Below are 12,711 nucleotides of genomic sequence, written 5' to 3'. Positions count from 1 at the left end.
GCCTCCCCCTGCCACTCTGATCTAAGTTAGAGGTGTCCTGTGGTTACTCAGTTCTTCTGTGTTAATGTTTCCAGGTGTGGACAGTTTGAAAATACAGTTTAACTTAACTGAACAAAAGCCACTGAAAACTTTTTTTATCCTTTTCTCCAGGAATGTCCAAGAAGACAAACAGGGGGACACAGCTGCACAAGTACTACATGAAGCGCAGGACATTACTGCTCTCACTGCTGGTGAGTCATCAGAAGGATGGGAAAACTGCATAAATTTCTAAGACCCTGGATATATCAACTAAAGAATGAGATTGGGAGTGTTTTGCTTCTTCCAGAAAACCCTTTTATTTCCTGTTTCCCTCAGGCTACTGAGATTGAACGCTTGATCACATGGTACAATCCACTGTCTTCCCCTGAGCTAGAGTTGGATCAAACTGGAGAGAGCAGTGTAGCAAACTGGAGGTCTAAATACATCAGTCTTAGTGAGAAGCAGTGGAAGGATAATGTAAATCTGGCTTGGAGCATTTCTCCTCATCTTGCTGTGCAGCTGCCTACCAGGTGAGATATTTCAAAAGAAACAACTGATACAATTACTGCTGCCTTAGAAGTTGAGTGAGTCTTTACAGTAAGTACTGATAGCACTTGCTGCTGGTTGCAGCCTCTTGCATACTGTCACAGCTGTTTGAGACCCTGAAAAGAACTAGATTACTTAATAGACTCATTTGGCTCAGTCACTAATGAAGTCCAACTGCCTTTCCTACCACCTGCTCTTTGCCAGTGTTGCACTTAGCATTTGATTCAGAAGAAATCAGGTTTGTTTTTTAATAGCATTCAGCCCATTAGCAAGCATAGCATTTAAGCAGTGCAGTGTTTTAGCTAGATATTGGCTTGCACTTTAATAAGTATTACAGGAGAATTAGCATAGTTGGCTATGGAAGGGAAGGGAAATTCTTTCCCCCTTACGACAGTGATGGTTTTTGCCAAGTAGAGTTTTGTGCTCTGGTTGCTGTAGAATCCCAGATGGAATATTTCAGCCAAGAATCCACTAGTGGAAGTGGGCTGAGATACAACTGGTTTATGCAAAAGCACTGGATGAGGACCAGTTGTTTCAGAATCCTCTTCCACAGCATGTTGGTGTACATTATTTCATAGTTGGAGTATTTGTTTATTGAGCATACGGTTTTTTGCCTTTTGCTGCCCTCATCTTCACATAAATAGAAGAAGCCATCAAAATTTTCTAATAATGTTATTGTATTCCTGGTTATACTTAGGTTTAAGAACACTGAAGCTATTGGAACAGAAGTGACCCGTCTGGTCCGGTTGGACCCGGGAGCTGTTAGTGATATTCCTGAGGCAATAAAGGTACCTGTGAACATTTTTATGGTTACAGGGCCCCAGTAGGCCCATTTCATTCAGATATATTGGAAAATACAGTCTTGACTTACCAGTGTTTGTTCTAGTGCTACCCATATTTCTGGTAGGACGGAATGACAGAACAGCTGTGGAAATGGGGTGCTGAGGGGAGAATCACAGCAGTAAGAGGAGGTAGCCAGTTAGCTAAAGGTGCCTTTTGCTTCTGGGTATTCTCACTGTACACAAAATGGCTCAAAACCCATCACTTGCAGTACAGCCACCATTTCTATTTCTTTGCCATAATTAGTGAAAAGATCACTGGACCAAGCCATGGTGAGTGCTGCTGCTGAAGTTATTTCAAGCGTAACCTTTTCCGTGTATCAAAAGGCCAAGGTCTGGAAGTGAGGGAGGCTCATCATGCTGATCTGCAGTGAAGCACTTTAGTCCTGTGAGGGACAGTGTTGTCAGAGCTGTGTTCTGTACATCACCTGTAAAATAGATGGCAGGAAAACTGAACCTTTTTTGACCCTTTCAAAATGACTCATCCTTTCTCCCTGTGCTAGAGCTCCTGGATTATGCTTTTAGTAACTTCATTTGGTGTTCTGAGAGGTGATTCCAACAGCTAGGTTTCCATGGAAAAAATGCATTAGATAAAACAGCCATGGTTTTGTAAAAGAAAATGTCCCATATTTCACTTGCCCTGCTGGAGGAAGCTAGATGACAGCATTATTGTCTGATGTGTAGTACCCACACATCAGTGAGTGCTACAAGCCCTAATGTGTCTGGCCTGCTTTTTCAGTACCTGGTTACCTGGCACACGATTGATGCTGATGCACCTGAGCTCAGCCACGTTCTGTGCTGGGCACCCACAGATCCACCAACTGGCCTGTCCTACTTCTCAAGCATGTATCCACCTCATCCTCTGACAGCCCAGTATGGAGTTAAAGTCCTGCGATCTTTCCCTCCGGTAAGAAGAGTTCCAAGAAATCCTTAACACTCCAGGGGAAGTTATGGCCTTGGTCATTGTGGCCACAGGCTTCATTTCAGTGCCCTGGAGAGAGGTATGCTAAATGGGTGCAGCACATGGCAGAATGTGCACCGAGTGGGATGGAAACTTGAAGTTGATTGTTCCATGTAAAACTGGCTCATGTATTTGCAGCTTTGTTGTTGTAAGTGACACTAAGCTGAATTCTTCAGTTTGCCCTTCTCAAATCATCTCTTTTGCATGTCTTGTCAGTGACAAAGTTGTTTCTTTTAAGGCAGCAGAAAGCTGGTTTTTAGCACTTGTGAGACTTCTGTTAGGACTGTGAAATACATGATTATTAATTATATTTTTTAAGGGAGTAACTAAACAGAATAGTACTTTGATTTGAGGGAGTTGTATACGTAGTTTAAAATAAAAAGGCAGTGAGATTTTGTTTATCGCCTAACTGAAAGGAGCTTTTCTCTGTGTATGTGACTCATCTTCCCTTCTGACTGCCAAAACAAAGCAGTAAAACCCTGCCATCCCTTCTCTTTCAGGATGCCATTTTATTCTACATTCCACAGATTGTTCAGGCACTGCGGTATGACAAGGTGAGATTATGAATCAGCTGCATGTGAACAAAACAGATTTTTAATGGAGCTTTAAGATTTAAAGCAGTAAATAAAACAAAAATAAGCATAATCTAATCCTGCTTCTTATTATCCTATATCTAATACATAGAAGAAAAATTATTGTCTCTAGAGGCTAGCTTGCTTTGGATACACCTCTTTTATGAATAGGTAAACTTGAGAAAGGCTATGTAGCTCATCTGTCAGGAAAGAGATTTTGTTATGGGAAACCCCAGGCGAGGACTCTGTTTGAATAAAGCTTTTGGAGGTCTGCATGAGACAACCAGTAATGAAATTAAATCATTACCCTTAACCATTTTGCTGTGGAGTTAACCTAAGAAGACATACAGAGGTGTCTTGTGCTCCATCACATGTATGAAATCAGATCTCAGCCTCATCTTGCAGAAGCCAAAGTAAAGCTTGACAACCAAGTTCAGAGTTCATTAATGTGAGATCATTTTACCTGCCAGCGAGGCAGTGAACTCTGGTCAGTGCTTTATTTTCAGGTGAACATATTCCCATCCCATAGTGTAGGTGACTGTGTATAGTTATTCTTTGAGAGCTCTGCAGTGCAGAGCAAAAACATCAGACACCTGTCTGTTAATATCAGTCAAACACAGGAGCACCTATAGACTACAAAAGTAGTTGTGAGTAAAGGAAAGGGAAATGCAGCTGCTGGAAGGAGTGTGATTTTCTTGGACACTTCAACTTTATAAGTATCTTCTTACTTTCCAGAATTTCAGTGGAACTGTGCCAGCACATGCAGTTCTTGCCACCGAACTGTACAGTCCATATGACACTGTGTAGATTTCTGGTAGTACAGGAGCATGTAGTGATGCCAGGCAAGACCAACGCCCCTGTTATGTATTGTGCTTTTTACCCATACTAGAAGATGCTCTGAGCTCAAAGAGATTTGAAATCCAAATAGAACAGATGGAAAATTACATAGAGGTGGGGAAAGGCTGATTAGAGTAACAGAATAGGTCAGTAACAAAGCTGAAAACAGTCTAGATCAGTTCATTATCTATTAAAATACACTGTCATTCATGTCTTTTTAGCAGAGTGAGTGAGAGTGCAGAGGTCTTCTTTCCATCCCTTTAACACTTTCTGGGTTTGAAGAACAGCTGTTAGAAGCAGTAATATTGAGTCTGAGAGTTGTAATGAACTTTGATCCTTACTAGTCTGCATATGGTTGCAGATGGGTTACGTTAGGGAATACATCCTGTGGGCAGCTTCCAAATCCCAGCTCTTGGCTCACCAGTTCATCTGGAACATGAAAACTAATATCTACCTGGATGAAGAAGGACATCAGAAAGATCGTGAGTACTTTAAAATATAATCTTGACTTGACTACTTTCCTTTTCTCAGTCCAGACTAAATCTCCTTCCTGCTTCTTTCTTGTAAGGAAAAATCCTTTTAGCTGGGATTTTCTCTTTTATTTGTAGAGGTAGGGCCCATTCTGCATCAGTGCTTGATAGAGTGTATCAGGAGAAACACGGTGCTGGTTCCCTCAGTACCTTTTTGTGAATACTATCCAAAGGTGCTTATTTCCATCACCCATATCATTTCACTTTCTGAAATAAGCTGCTGACACAGATGCTTCCTTTTTTCACATGCAGCTGACATTGGAGAACTTCTGGAGCAGTTAGTGGAGGAGATAACTGGCTCATTGTCTGGCCCAGCCAAAGAGTTCTACCAACGGGAGTTTGATTTCTTCAATAAAATCACCAATGTTTCAGCCATTATCAAGTAAGTATTATACTTCAGGAATTGTGCTCTGTTTGTATGTTTGAAACAAATTTGAGGCTAGTGTATAGAGTAATACATAATATGCAGATAAATTAAAGATCATTTGTCTTTCTAGGCCATTCCCTAAAGGAGATGAAAGAAAAAAAGCTTGTTTGAGTGCTCTTTCTGAGGTGAAAGTGCAGCCTGGTAAGAAGTGATTTAGTAGTATAAAACTGTGGGCTTTTGCATTCAACATGACTCTTTATTTTCTGCAGGCAAATCTTGAAATCCCTGTGAGTGGCAGCTTGTAGAGATTTCAGTTTTGGTGCTGGTGGCTGTTCTTCTGTTGTAGTTTAGTTGTTTCTCTCTTGGAAAAAAAAATCAAATATTTTTGCCCATCCAATGATTCCTATATGGTGCATCAAAACTTACCCAAAAGCAATTTAGATAATGCATATCATGGATAAAAGTGAGAGTGTATGTCTGAAGAGGAAGGATTTGCTTTCTACCACCTTCTTTTTAAAAAAGACGTGGCGTTTTTGAGAAGTTTTGTTATCTCAAGAATGAAGCATGTCCAGTTCCTTTCATTCTCTCTCCCATCAGGCATTCCCTTGAAATGTCATTATCTGAGGATCCTTTCAAATCTTGAACATAAGTTTTCCCAGCCTGAATCTTCTCTTTGAAATGGAGTTTGATGAAAGCTTTTCCTGATCTCTAACAGGACCTTCTACCATGTATTGGTGGCTGAGGGCACTCCCCAGTGCATTGGGACTGCTGCCACATCTAATCTGGGACTGTTGTAAGAGATGTCCTCTCTGTACCTTTCTGTGGTACAGGTTCTGCAGTATTAGCTCAAAACTGTATTTTACTAGTTTCTGGCAATCTCTCACTAGTGCAAAGGATACCACATCCTTCATGGCTCACAGACTGTAATCTCCAGTTTCTCTCTAACATTAATTCAGAACTACATACTGAAGTTGTAGACACTGACATCAGTTATTGTCCAGCTTGCATTGTCTCACTAGCCAGTGGATTTGTTCTCAGCTGTCTGCTCTGTTTTGCAGGCTGTTACTTGCCCAGCAATCCTGAAGCAATTGTTCTGGATATTGATTACAAATCAGGAACTCCTATGCAGAGGTACCATGTTCTTCTTATATTCATTTTTTAATATGTGTGTGTATTTATATGTGTGTGTGTGTATTTTTATTTATTTATGTTTGTTAAGTTAATGATACTCAGGTATTTTTCTATACATTTTTGTTTGACTAATTGCATTCATCATCTTTGTTTTTATTGTAATTTAGTGCAGCAAAAGCACCCTATCTGGCCAAATTTAAAGTGAAACGATGTGGAGTCAGTGAGCTTGAAAAAGAAGGTTAGTAACTGCAACTTAATCATTGATACTACTAATTAAGAGTCAGCAATTCCTTTAAAATTTCTTGCTTTTAGTGACCTGTACCACTGCAGAAAATTATTTCCATGTTGAACTTTATCTGCTGTGGTTCAGATGAGAAAAGAAACTGTATCAAAGGAAGAGTGAAGAAAACTTAAATCCTTTTTTAATTCCCAAGAAGCAAGCCACATAGGGCTCTTGAAGAAATTATAACAGTTACTTTAGACTAAAGTAGAAATTGATGGCCTTTTCTGGGTTTCTAGAGAGTGGCAAACTCCAGGTTTTGGCAGTTTTTCTCTCAGAATAAGACATTTTGTGACAGTCTCTGGCTGACTAACTCAGTGCAATGCAGGCATTTATCTGGTAAATCATGAACACTGGTTTGAGGTGTTTTATTTCCAGTAGACAAAGGGAACTATCTTATGATAATTACCTTGTAAGGCAGAAATATCTGTAGTGCACCTGCAGTGAAATGCTGTGGGTTTGAGTGCAGAGGGCTTGTCATGATAAAAAGTTACTAATTAAAGTCCATGCCTGGGTTTTGCTTTGTTCACTTGTTGCAGGTCTGCGTTGTCGCTCTGACTCCATCGATGAAAGCGCAGAAGAGGATGAGGACAGTAAGAAAATCTGCTGGCAGGCAGCAATCTTTAAAGTGGGCGATGACTGCAGACAGGTAAAAGCTGTCAGGCTTTGCACTTAGAGGAGACAGATTTGTAGGTGATAATGCATAAGAAGAAAATAATTTTAGTATAGAAATATTTTTCTTTGGAACTTTGTTATGGAACTGAGTTATGGACTGAGGGGGAGAACTGAGTCGTACCCCTAGAATTCTGGTTCGGAAATAAAGGCCATTCTGTCAAGACAGGTTTACCAAGCCTTAAAAATTTTTTTGCAGAGTTTATTTTTCAGTTGAACTATTGGTAACATAGCAGTAGCTCCTGAGGTGGGATCGTGTACATTGAAGTTTGATTGATTAAGAGGGAATGCTGGTTATTATCCCTGGAGTTATTAAGTAGCCCTTTATCAAAGGGGGATAGGAAATTTGTTCTTAGGTCAGCAATTAAATCATCAGCATTGCTTGCTGCCCACTCACACAGCATTTATCAGTTCCCTTTTTGATTTCCCCCATAGTGCATGCACAAGCACACATCTGCAGACCTGCTTTACTGAATATGCACTTCAGAGTTCTTCAGAGCATTTTTATAATCCAGTTTATGACCTGTAACCCCTGTAATGTTTGTGCAATTTTTTTCTTGTCTGACAGGACATGTTAGCCTTACAAATCATTGATCTCTTCAAGAACATATTTCAGCTGGTAGGCCTGGATCTTTTTGTGTTTCCATACAGAGTGGTGGCCACAGCTCCTGGGGTAAGTGGACAATTAACTGTAGTGCTGTAGAAAATCATTCCTAATGCAAAAATTCTTTCAGCACACATGAAATTCCATGCTACAAGGAAGTACTGTCCACGTCACTTATGCCAAATATTTGGAGTACCAGCAATAGAAAGAGTCTTTCCTCTCCTGCTTCCTGCTTTTCTAAAGCTTTTGGCTCTGAAATTTTGCTGCTTGCAAATGTTTGTTGTTTGATTTTTGGGACTACATTGTGCAAAGCAGTGGAAAGTCACAGAGCTTGTCCTACATTGCGTGGAAATCCTAAAAGAGGATATACCTTTTTTTATTAATAACTAGAAATTCTGTATTTGGTGATCTATAAAGCGGCTTCCCCGCATTTCCCAGAGGACCTGTATGACTGCCAAGAGCCATGAACAAAATATATTTTGGGAGCATGCTTTACAGACCTGTTTCTCTTCTTTCCCTCCAGTGTGGTGTTATTGAGTGCATTCCTGACTGCACATCCCGTGACCAGCTGGGCAGGCAGACAGACTTTGGGATGTATGATTATTTTACAAGGCAATATGGAGATGAGTCTACCCTTGCATTCCAGAAGGTAAAATATCAGTGGGCAAGCACAGCAAAATATCAACTGCAAAACATTCTAGTTATAAGAAATAATAACAAATAATTGCATAATGAATACTATAATGCTGTACTCTGGTTCCTGATAATCCATTTTTAGCAATTAGTGCGTTAGCTAAAGAAGTAATTGCAGCTATAGATGTATGGAGAATATCACTGAACATCACTTCAAACCAATCATGAATGGAAAAAAGAAAAAAAACTTTGTTCATCTGTCTCATCTCCTGATGGAGAGTTATGAAAGTCTGTAAGTTGTTCTGATTTGTTTTAACTTGTTGTTTGTACAGGCTCGCTATAACTTTATCCGCAGTATGGCTGCCTATAGTCTGCTCCTGTTCCTGCTCCAGATTAAAGACAGGCACAATGGCAACATCATGCTGGACAAAAAGGGACACATCATTCATATTGGTCAGTTGTATGCATCTCTGAATATCAGTTATTACCGTTGCTTTCTGCTGTTAAGTATTGCTGATAATAGACAATAAGCCATTTCCCCTTTGATATCCATCTGTATACTGATTTCACAGTTTGTAAACATACATGGAAGTTTTTCATGCTTGTTAAGTGTTGTGTATTTGTGTTGGCTGCTTCTGTGTAAGTTCAGCTCTGCAAAGTTTTGTCAGGTTCCATACACATATGTATGGATGACACGTGTATATGTACTCATGCCTGGGTACATGCGTGTATGTGTGTATGTAATTATAGAAATGTGTCTTTGGATTCCTTTCATCACTGCAAGGATTAAATTATGAATTAAATTATTAATTATTATTAAATTATGAATTAAACTTGATAAGTAAATTTATATCATTGTGTGAGGCTGTAACCTCTACTTTAGCTTTGCTTTTCTGGAACTGCACAAATATTTCAGCAGTTTATTTGATATCACCATTCTTACATCTATTCTCATGTCATGGTGATGATGCTTTTGTTGGTATTCTTACACTTCACCAAAGCTTTTTTCCAGTTGGAGTTAAAATGTCTGTGTTAATACATGTAATCCACCTCTCTTGCTTCTTTCAGCTTTAACAGCACACAATTAACCCAAAGTTTATGAGGCAGTTTATCTTTTGTGCACAGATTTTGGATTCATGTTTGAAAGCTCGCCTGGTGGAAACTTGGGCTGGGAGCCTGACATTAAACTGACTGATGAGATGGTGATGATAATGGGAGGGAAAATGGAGGCAACGCCATTCAAATGGTTTATGGAGATGTGTGTCAGAGGCTATCTGGCAGTCAGGTAAGATATTCTTAGCTGCTCAAACTGGAAGCTCTTGCATGCCCAAAACCAGATGAGAAGATAAATAATAACAAAGTTGATTTTTAGGGAGTCTGAGCCTGTTGACTGTCCTGGTATTTCTTGCAAACTTTGAAACAATGTAATAACCCTGCTATTTTACATCTTATCTTTGTGGTATTTTTTCTGTTCTTATGTTATATTTTAAAATTTTGTATTTTCAATTTATAATTGTGATGTTTCACACATTTCCTCACACGATTTAGTGCACTGTTAATACAGTAAGAAACTACTGTCTTGGAGTCAAGGCCATTTTGGTTCCTTGGGGGGAAATAGTCTGGACAAAATTTTTGTGGCAAGGCAAATGTGTCACTCAAGTAGCAGAATAATAGCTTGGTAGATAATAAATGTTCTGAGCAAGAAGACAGGAAGGAGAAGGGAAGGTGGGCTGATGTAGCAAAGAACTACACAGGGTAATTAAGATTAAAAGATAATATGCTCCTGTGGTGTTGCTGGTTTCAGCCTTTTATACTGTTTTGGTGCACTGCTTCACCTTTCTGATGCCAAAGAAATGTTGTTTGCTAAAGCATTACTTTGCATAATCCTTCTTGAGACTTCATCTTGCAGCATTCTGAGTATCTGACAGTCCAACATAAAGGAGTGACATTTAATTAAAGTGACAGATTGCAAGCAATGGTGTAGCTTCACCAGCAAATGTAAGAGGATTTTCTGTGTTGATTTAATTACAGAAAAAGGTGTGATCCAGCTCGTTGAACTCCTCAGCTTGCCTGCTTTACCTGCTAAGGCTGCAGGAGTGCTCTGATGTTTTTGTCCTCTTTTTCTCTAGGCCTTACATGGATGCTGTGGTCTCACTGGTTACACTGATGTTGGATACAGGGCTGCCCTGTTTCCGAGGGCAGACAATCAAGCTGTTGAAGTAAGTCAGCAATATGTGTGAACTGGAAAATGCTTTTATTGAAATGTTACGTAATTTGTACCAAGTGGTCTCACAAGAACCAGGTACTTGCAGCAAGTGAAATCACACCTGGCTGAGCTTGTGCAAAGACACATTTGTACCATGTTCAAAGGAAAACTCACTAATTTTCTCTTATTTTATTGTGACTTTCTGCATATAGACATAGGTTCAGCCCCAACATGACTGAACGGGAGGCTGCAACTTTCATCATCAAGATCATCCAGAATTGTTTCCTCAGCAACAGGTTTGGCATCTATGCATGTCTTCTCCGTATGGCTAAAGGAAGGTCATCAGGCTTTGAGCAGAGCTGAAAAGTAGTGTTTTATCAGTCAGATACCAAAAATTTTTGAATTGTTGATATTCAGATAGTGCAGGATAGCAACTTTGTTTCTGAATGTGCTGCATCTCCTCTGTTTTGTGCTGGGAAGGAAGACTTAGGTCCAGGCTGGTCAAATAGCAAGGCTGGTTAGTCTAAATAAATGTAATAGTTAAACATCTTAAGTGCATGTTTTATTATGCTAGATAATACAGACTTTGGGGGACATATAGGAGAGCCTAATACCAACTCCTGTGTAGTTCCATATGGGGTCAGCTTGAGACCAGTACCACTCACTGGCTCAGATACAGCCCCACTAAAATGGATGTTCCAGTGCTTGCTGGTGCACCTGCTCAGAATGAGAGATTAATATTGGGGGGGCTGAAGGCAGTGACACTGCTATGTGAATGCTCAGAGCCATCTTAGTTCTGACAAGCTTGAGCTTTTCTACCTGTGGCATGGTTAATCTGTGACCTGAATAAGCTCTGCCCATGGATAATTGAGTTATCTGTAACAAGCTGAGATTCGTTTGCTCAGTCACTCATTTGAGATGCTGCTATTAATGCTGTTATTTCCCCTGCACTTTTATTTTCATTATTAGCATTTTCCTTAATTAAGGTGACTTTTATTTCCACATAATTCTGTCTCCATGCAGCCTTGATGATCTTGATTCATTCATTATACATTTCCTTCTCCTAAAACAAACTGCAAGTGCCGTGTGATGTGCCTTGTGGCTTATCCAAACACAGGATCCAAGCTGCTGATGCTGTTGCCACACTGAGAAGTGTGGAAATACTTGTTTACACTAGTTTAAACAAGAGCAGGATGTTTTGTGCTGTCCATAATAGTAGCTGGGCCTTCACAATGCCTTCAAAGAGTGGAGGGCTAGTTTTGATTAGCAGCTGATTTCCTTCACTCATGTTTTGTCTCTGTGGGATCCTGGTGAATGTTTCTTGACAATGGGCGCAGTGTTTTTTTAAACTTTTACTTACCTCTGGCTTTGCTTTTCTTCTGTAGGAGTAGGACATACGACATGATCCAGTACTACCAGAATGACATCCCCTACTAGACACTAGAGATCCACTGCCGAAGTGAAATGTGCAACCCTGTGCCCTCACTCCAAACTTGTGACAAACAGGAGGATGCTCTGTCACACCTCGCTATCTTCCACCCTCTGTGTATGTGTGTGTACATGTTGGGTACATGTTTCCTGGACATTGCAACAATCAGTTCTGATTCATTCCTTTCTCTATACCAGGTTATGTATGTTACTGTTTTTCCCTGGATTTTTGGAGTTGGGTTGCAATCACAATAAAAATTGTATTATGATTATGAATGTGTGAAAGTGGTAAAGCTTGAGGAGTTTGATATTTTTTCATGCAATGCAAGGATTTTGTAATACCTTTAAGAAGTAAATTAAACCCTTTCCTGCACAATCCCACAAAATGCCATGGAAGGGAAGGGTATGGGTTTCTCTTTGGAAACAGAAATGTTAACTTGTTCCAGTTTTACTGTAGAAAAAAGCTTGATAATCATCCAAGGTGGTGATGTCTGTGTAGCTGTGTTCATACTTTGCACTGTACATGGTCCCTGCTATGTGGTCAGTATTTCATATGTACATGAAGAATGTATTTTTTCCTTTTGTGTGTTTTAAAAAGAGACTCTACTGAAGATATATTTAATCTATAAAATGTAATAAAAGACCTTAGACTTCGTGTCTGTTGCAAATGTTTTGCCCTGAGCTGTTTTTAGTTTATATACATCACCCTGCACATTTGTGTACTGTTCATTATATTATGCCCTTTATTAGAGAAATCTAATTTCTTATTCAGTTGCTTGTCCATCTCAAATGACATTTTTTATTCGTAAAATAAATGTTTAGTGCAAGAGCTGGAATGTAGGACTCAGGTAAAGCTCCCCAGTGTTGCTGACTAAGGACCTCTATCCTGGGCTGGGACACAGGTCTTTTGGGAGGTTTTTCCCTTTCTACATGCTTGTCTTTCTACATGGGCTCTTCAACACAGGGGCTGTCCTCTCTTTAGGGGATTTTCCCCCTTTTTAGGAGTTTTTCCTAAGTGTCCGGGTCGCGCCCCTCAGGGAAGGAAGGGGGTGCCAGGCCTAGGCGGGGCCCCGGGGCGCCCCCTGGC

At 40.0% G+C, this 12,711-nt stretch overlaps 1 protein-coding gene across 2 annotated transcripts in view; it reads left to right on the top strand.

Moving 5' to 3' along the window:
* PI4KA (phosphatidylinositol 4-kinase alpha) overlaps positions 1 to 12,292 on the top strand; it is a 53,319-nt gene extending 41,027 nt beyond the window's left edge. The window contains exons 38-55 of one of the 2 annotated variants that reach the window (XM_008634118.2): positions 151 to 230; positions 355 to 548; positions 1,262 to 1,352; positions 2,143 to 2,310; positions 2,865 to 2,918; positions 4,135 to 4,255; positions 4,556 to 4,685; positions 4,801 to 4,871; positions 5,729 to 5,801; positions 5,969 to 6,039; positions 6,621 to 6,730; positions 7,322 to 7,426; positions 7,881 to 8,006; positions 8,323 to 8,443; positions 9,116 to 9,275; positions 10,120 to 10,209; positions 10,409 to 10,492; positions 11,582 to 12,292. In XM_008634118.2, the coding sequence (XP_008632340.1) occupies positions 151 to 230; positions 355 to 548; positions 1,262 to 1,352; positions 2,143 to 2,310; positions 2,865 to 2,918; positions 4,135 to 4,255; positions 4,556 to 4,685; positions 4,801 to 4,871; positions 5,729 to 5,801; positions 5,969 to 6,039; positions 6,621 to 6,730; positions 7,322 to 7,426; positions 7,881 to 8,006; positions 8,323 to 8,443; positions 9,116 to 9,275; positions 10,120 to 10,209; positions 10,409 to 10,492; positions 11,582 to 11,633 (1,901 nt within the window). In that variant the 3' untranslated portion in view covers positions 11,634 to 12,292. The remainder of the gene's footprint in view (positions 1 to 150; positions 231 to 354; positions 549 to 1,261; positions 1,353 to 2,142; positions 2,311 to 2,864; positions 2,919 to 4,134; positions 4,256 to 4,555; positions 4,686 to 4,800; positions 4,872 to 5,728; positions 5,802 to 5,968; positions 6,040 to 6,620; positions 6,731 to 7,321; positions 7,427 to 7,880; positions 8,007 to 8,322; positions 8,444 to 9,115; positions 9,276 to 10,119; positions 10,210 to 10,408; positions 10,493 to 11,581) is intronic. The other variant, XM_017734980.1, reaches the window with a different exon arrangement.
* Positions 12,293 to 12,711: the final 419 nt, after the last annotated feature.

The sequence above is a fragment of the Corvus brachyrhynchos genome, unplaced genomic scaffold (genome assembly GCF_000691975.1).
Source record: "Corvus brachyrhynchos isolate BGI_N302 unplaced genomic scaffold, ASM69197v1 scaffold114, whole genome shotgun sequence".
NCBI classification, from domain to species: domain Eukaryota; kingdom Metazoa; phylum Chordata; class Aves; order Passeriformes; family Corvidae; genus Corvus; species Corvus brachyrhynchos.
This window is presented reverse-complemented; position numbering and strand designations above follow the sequence as displayed.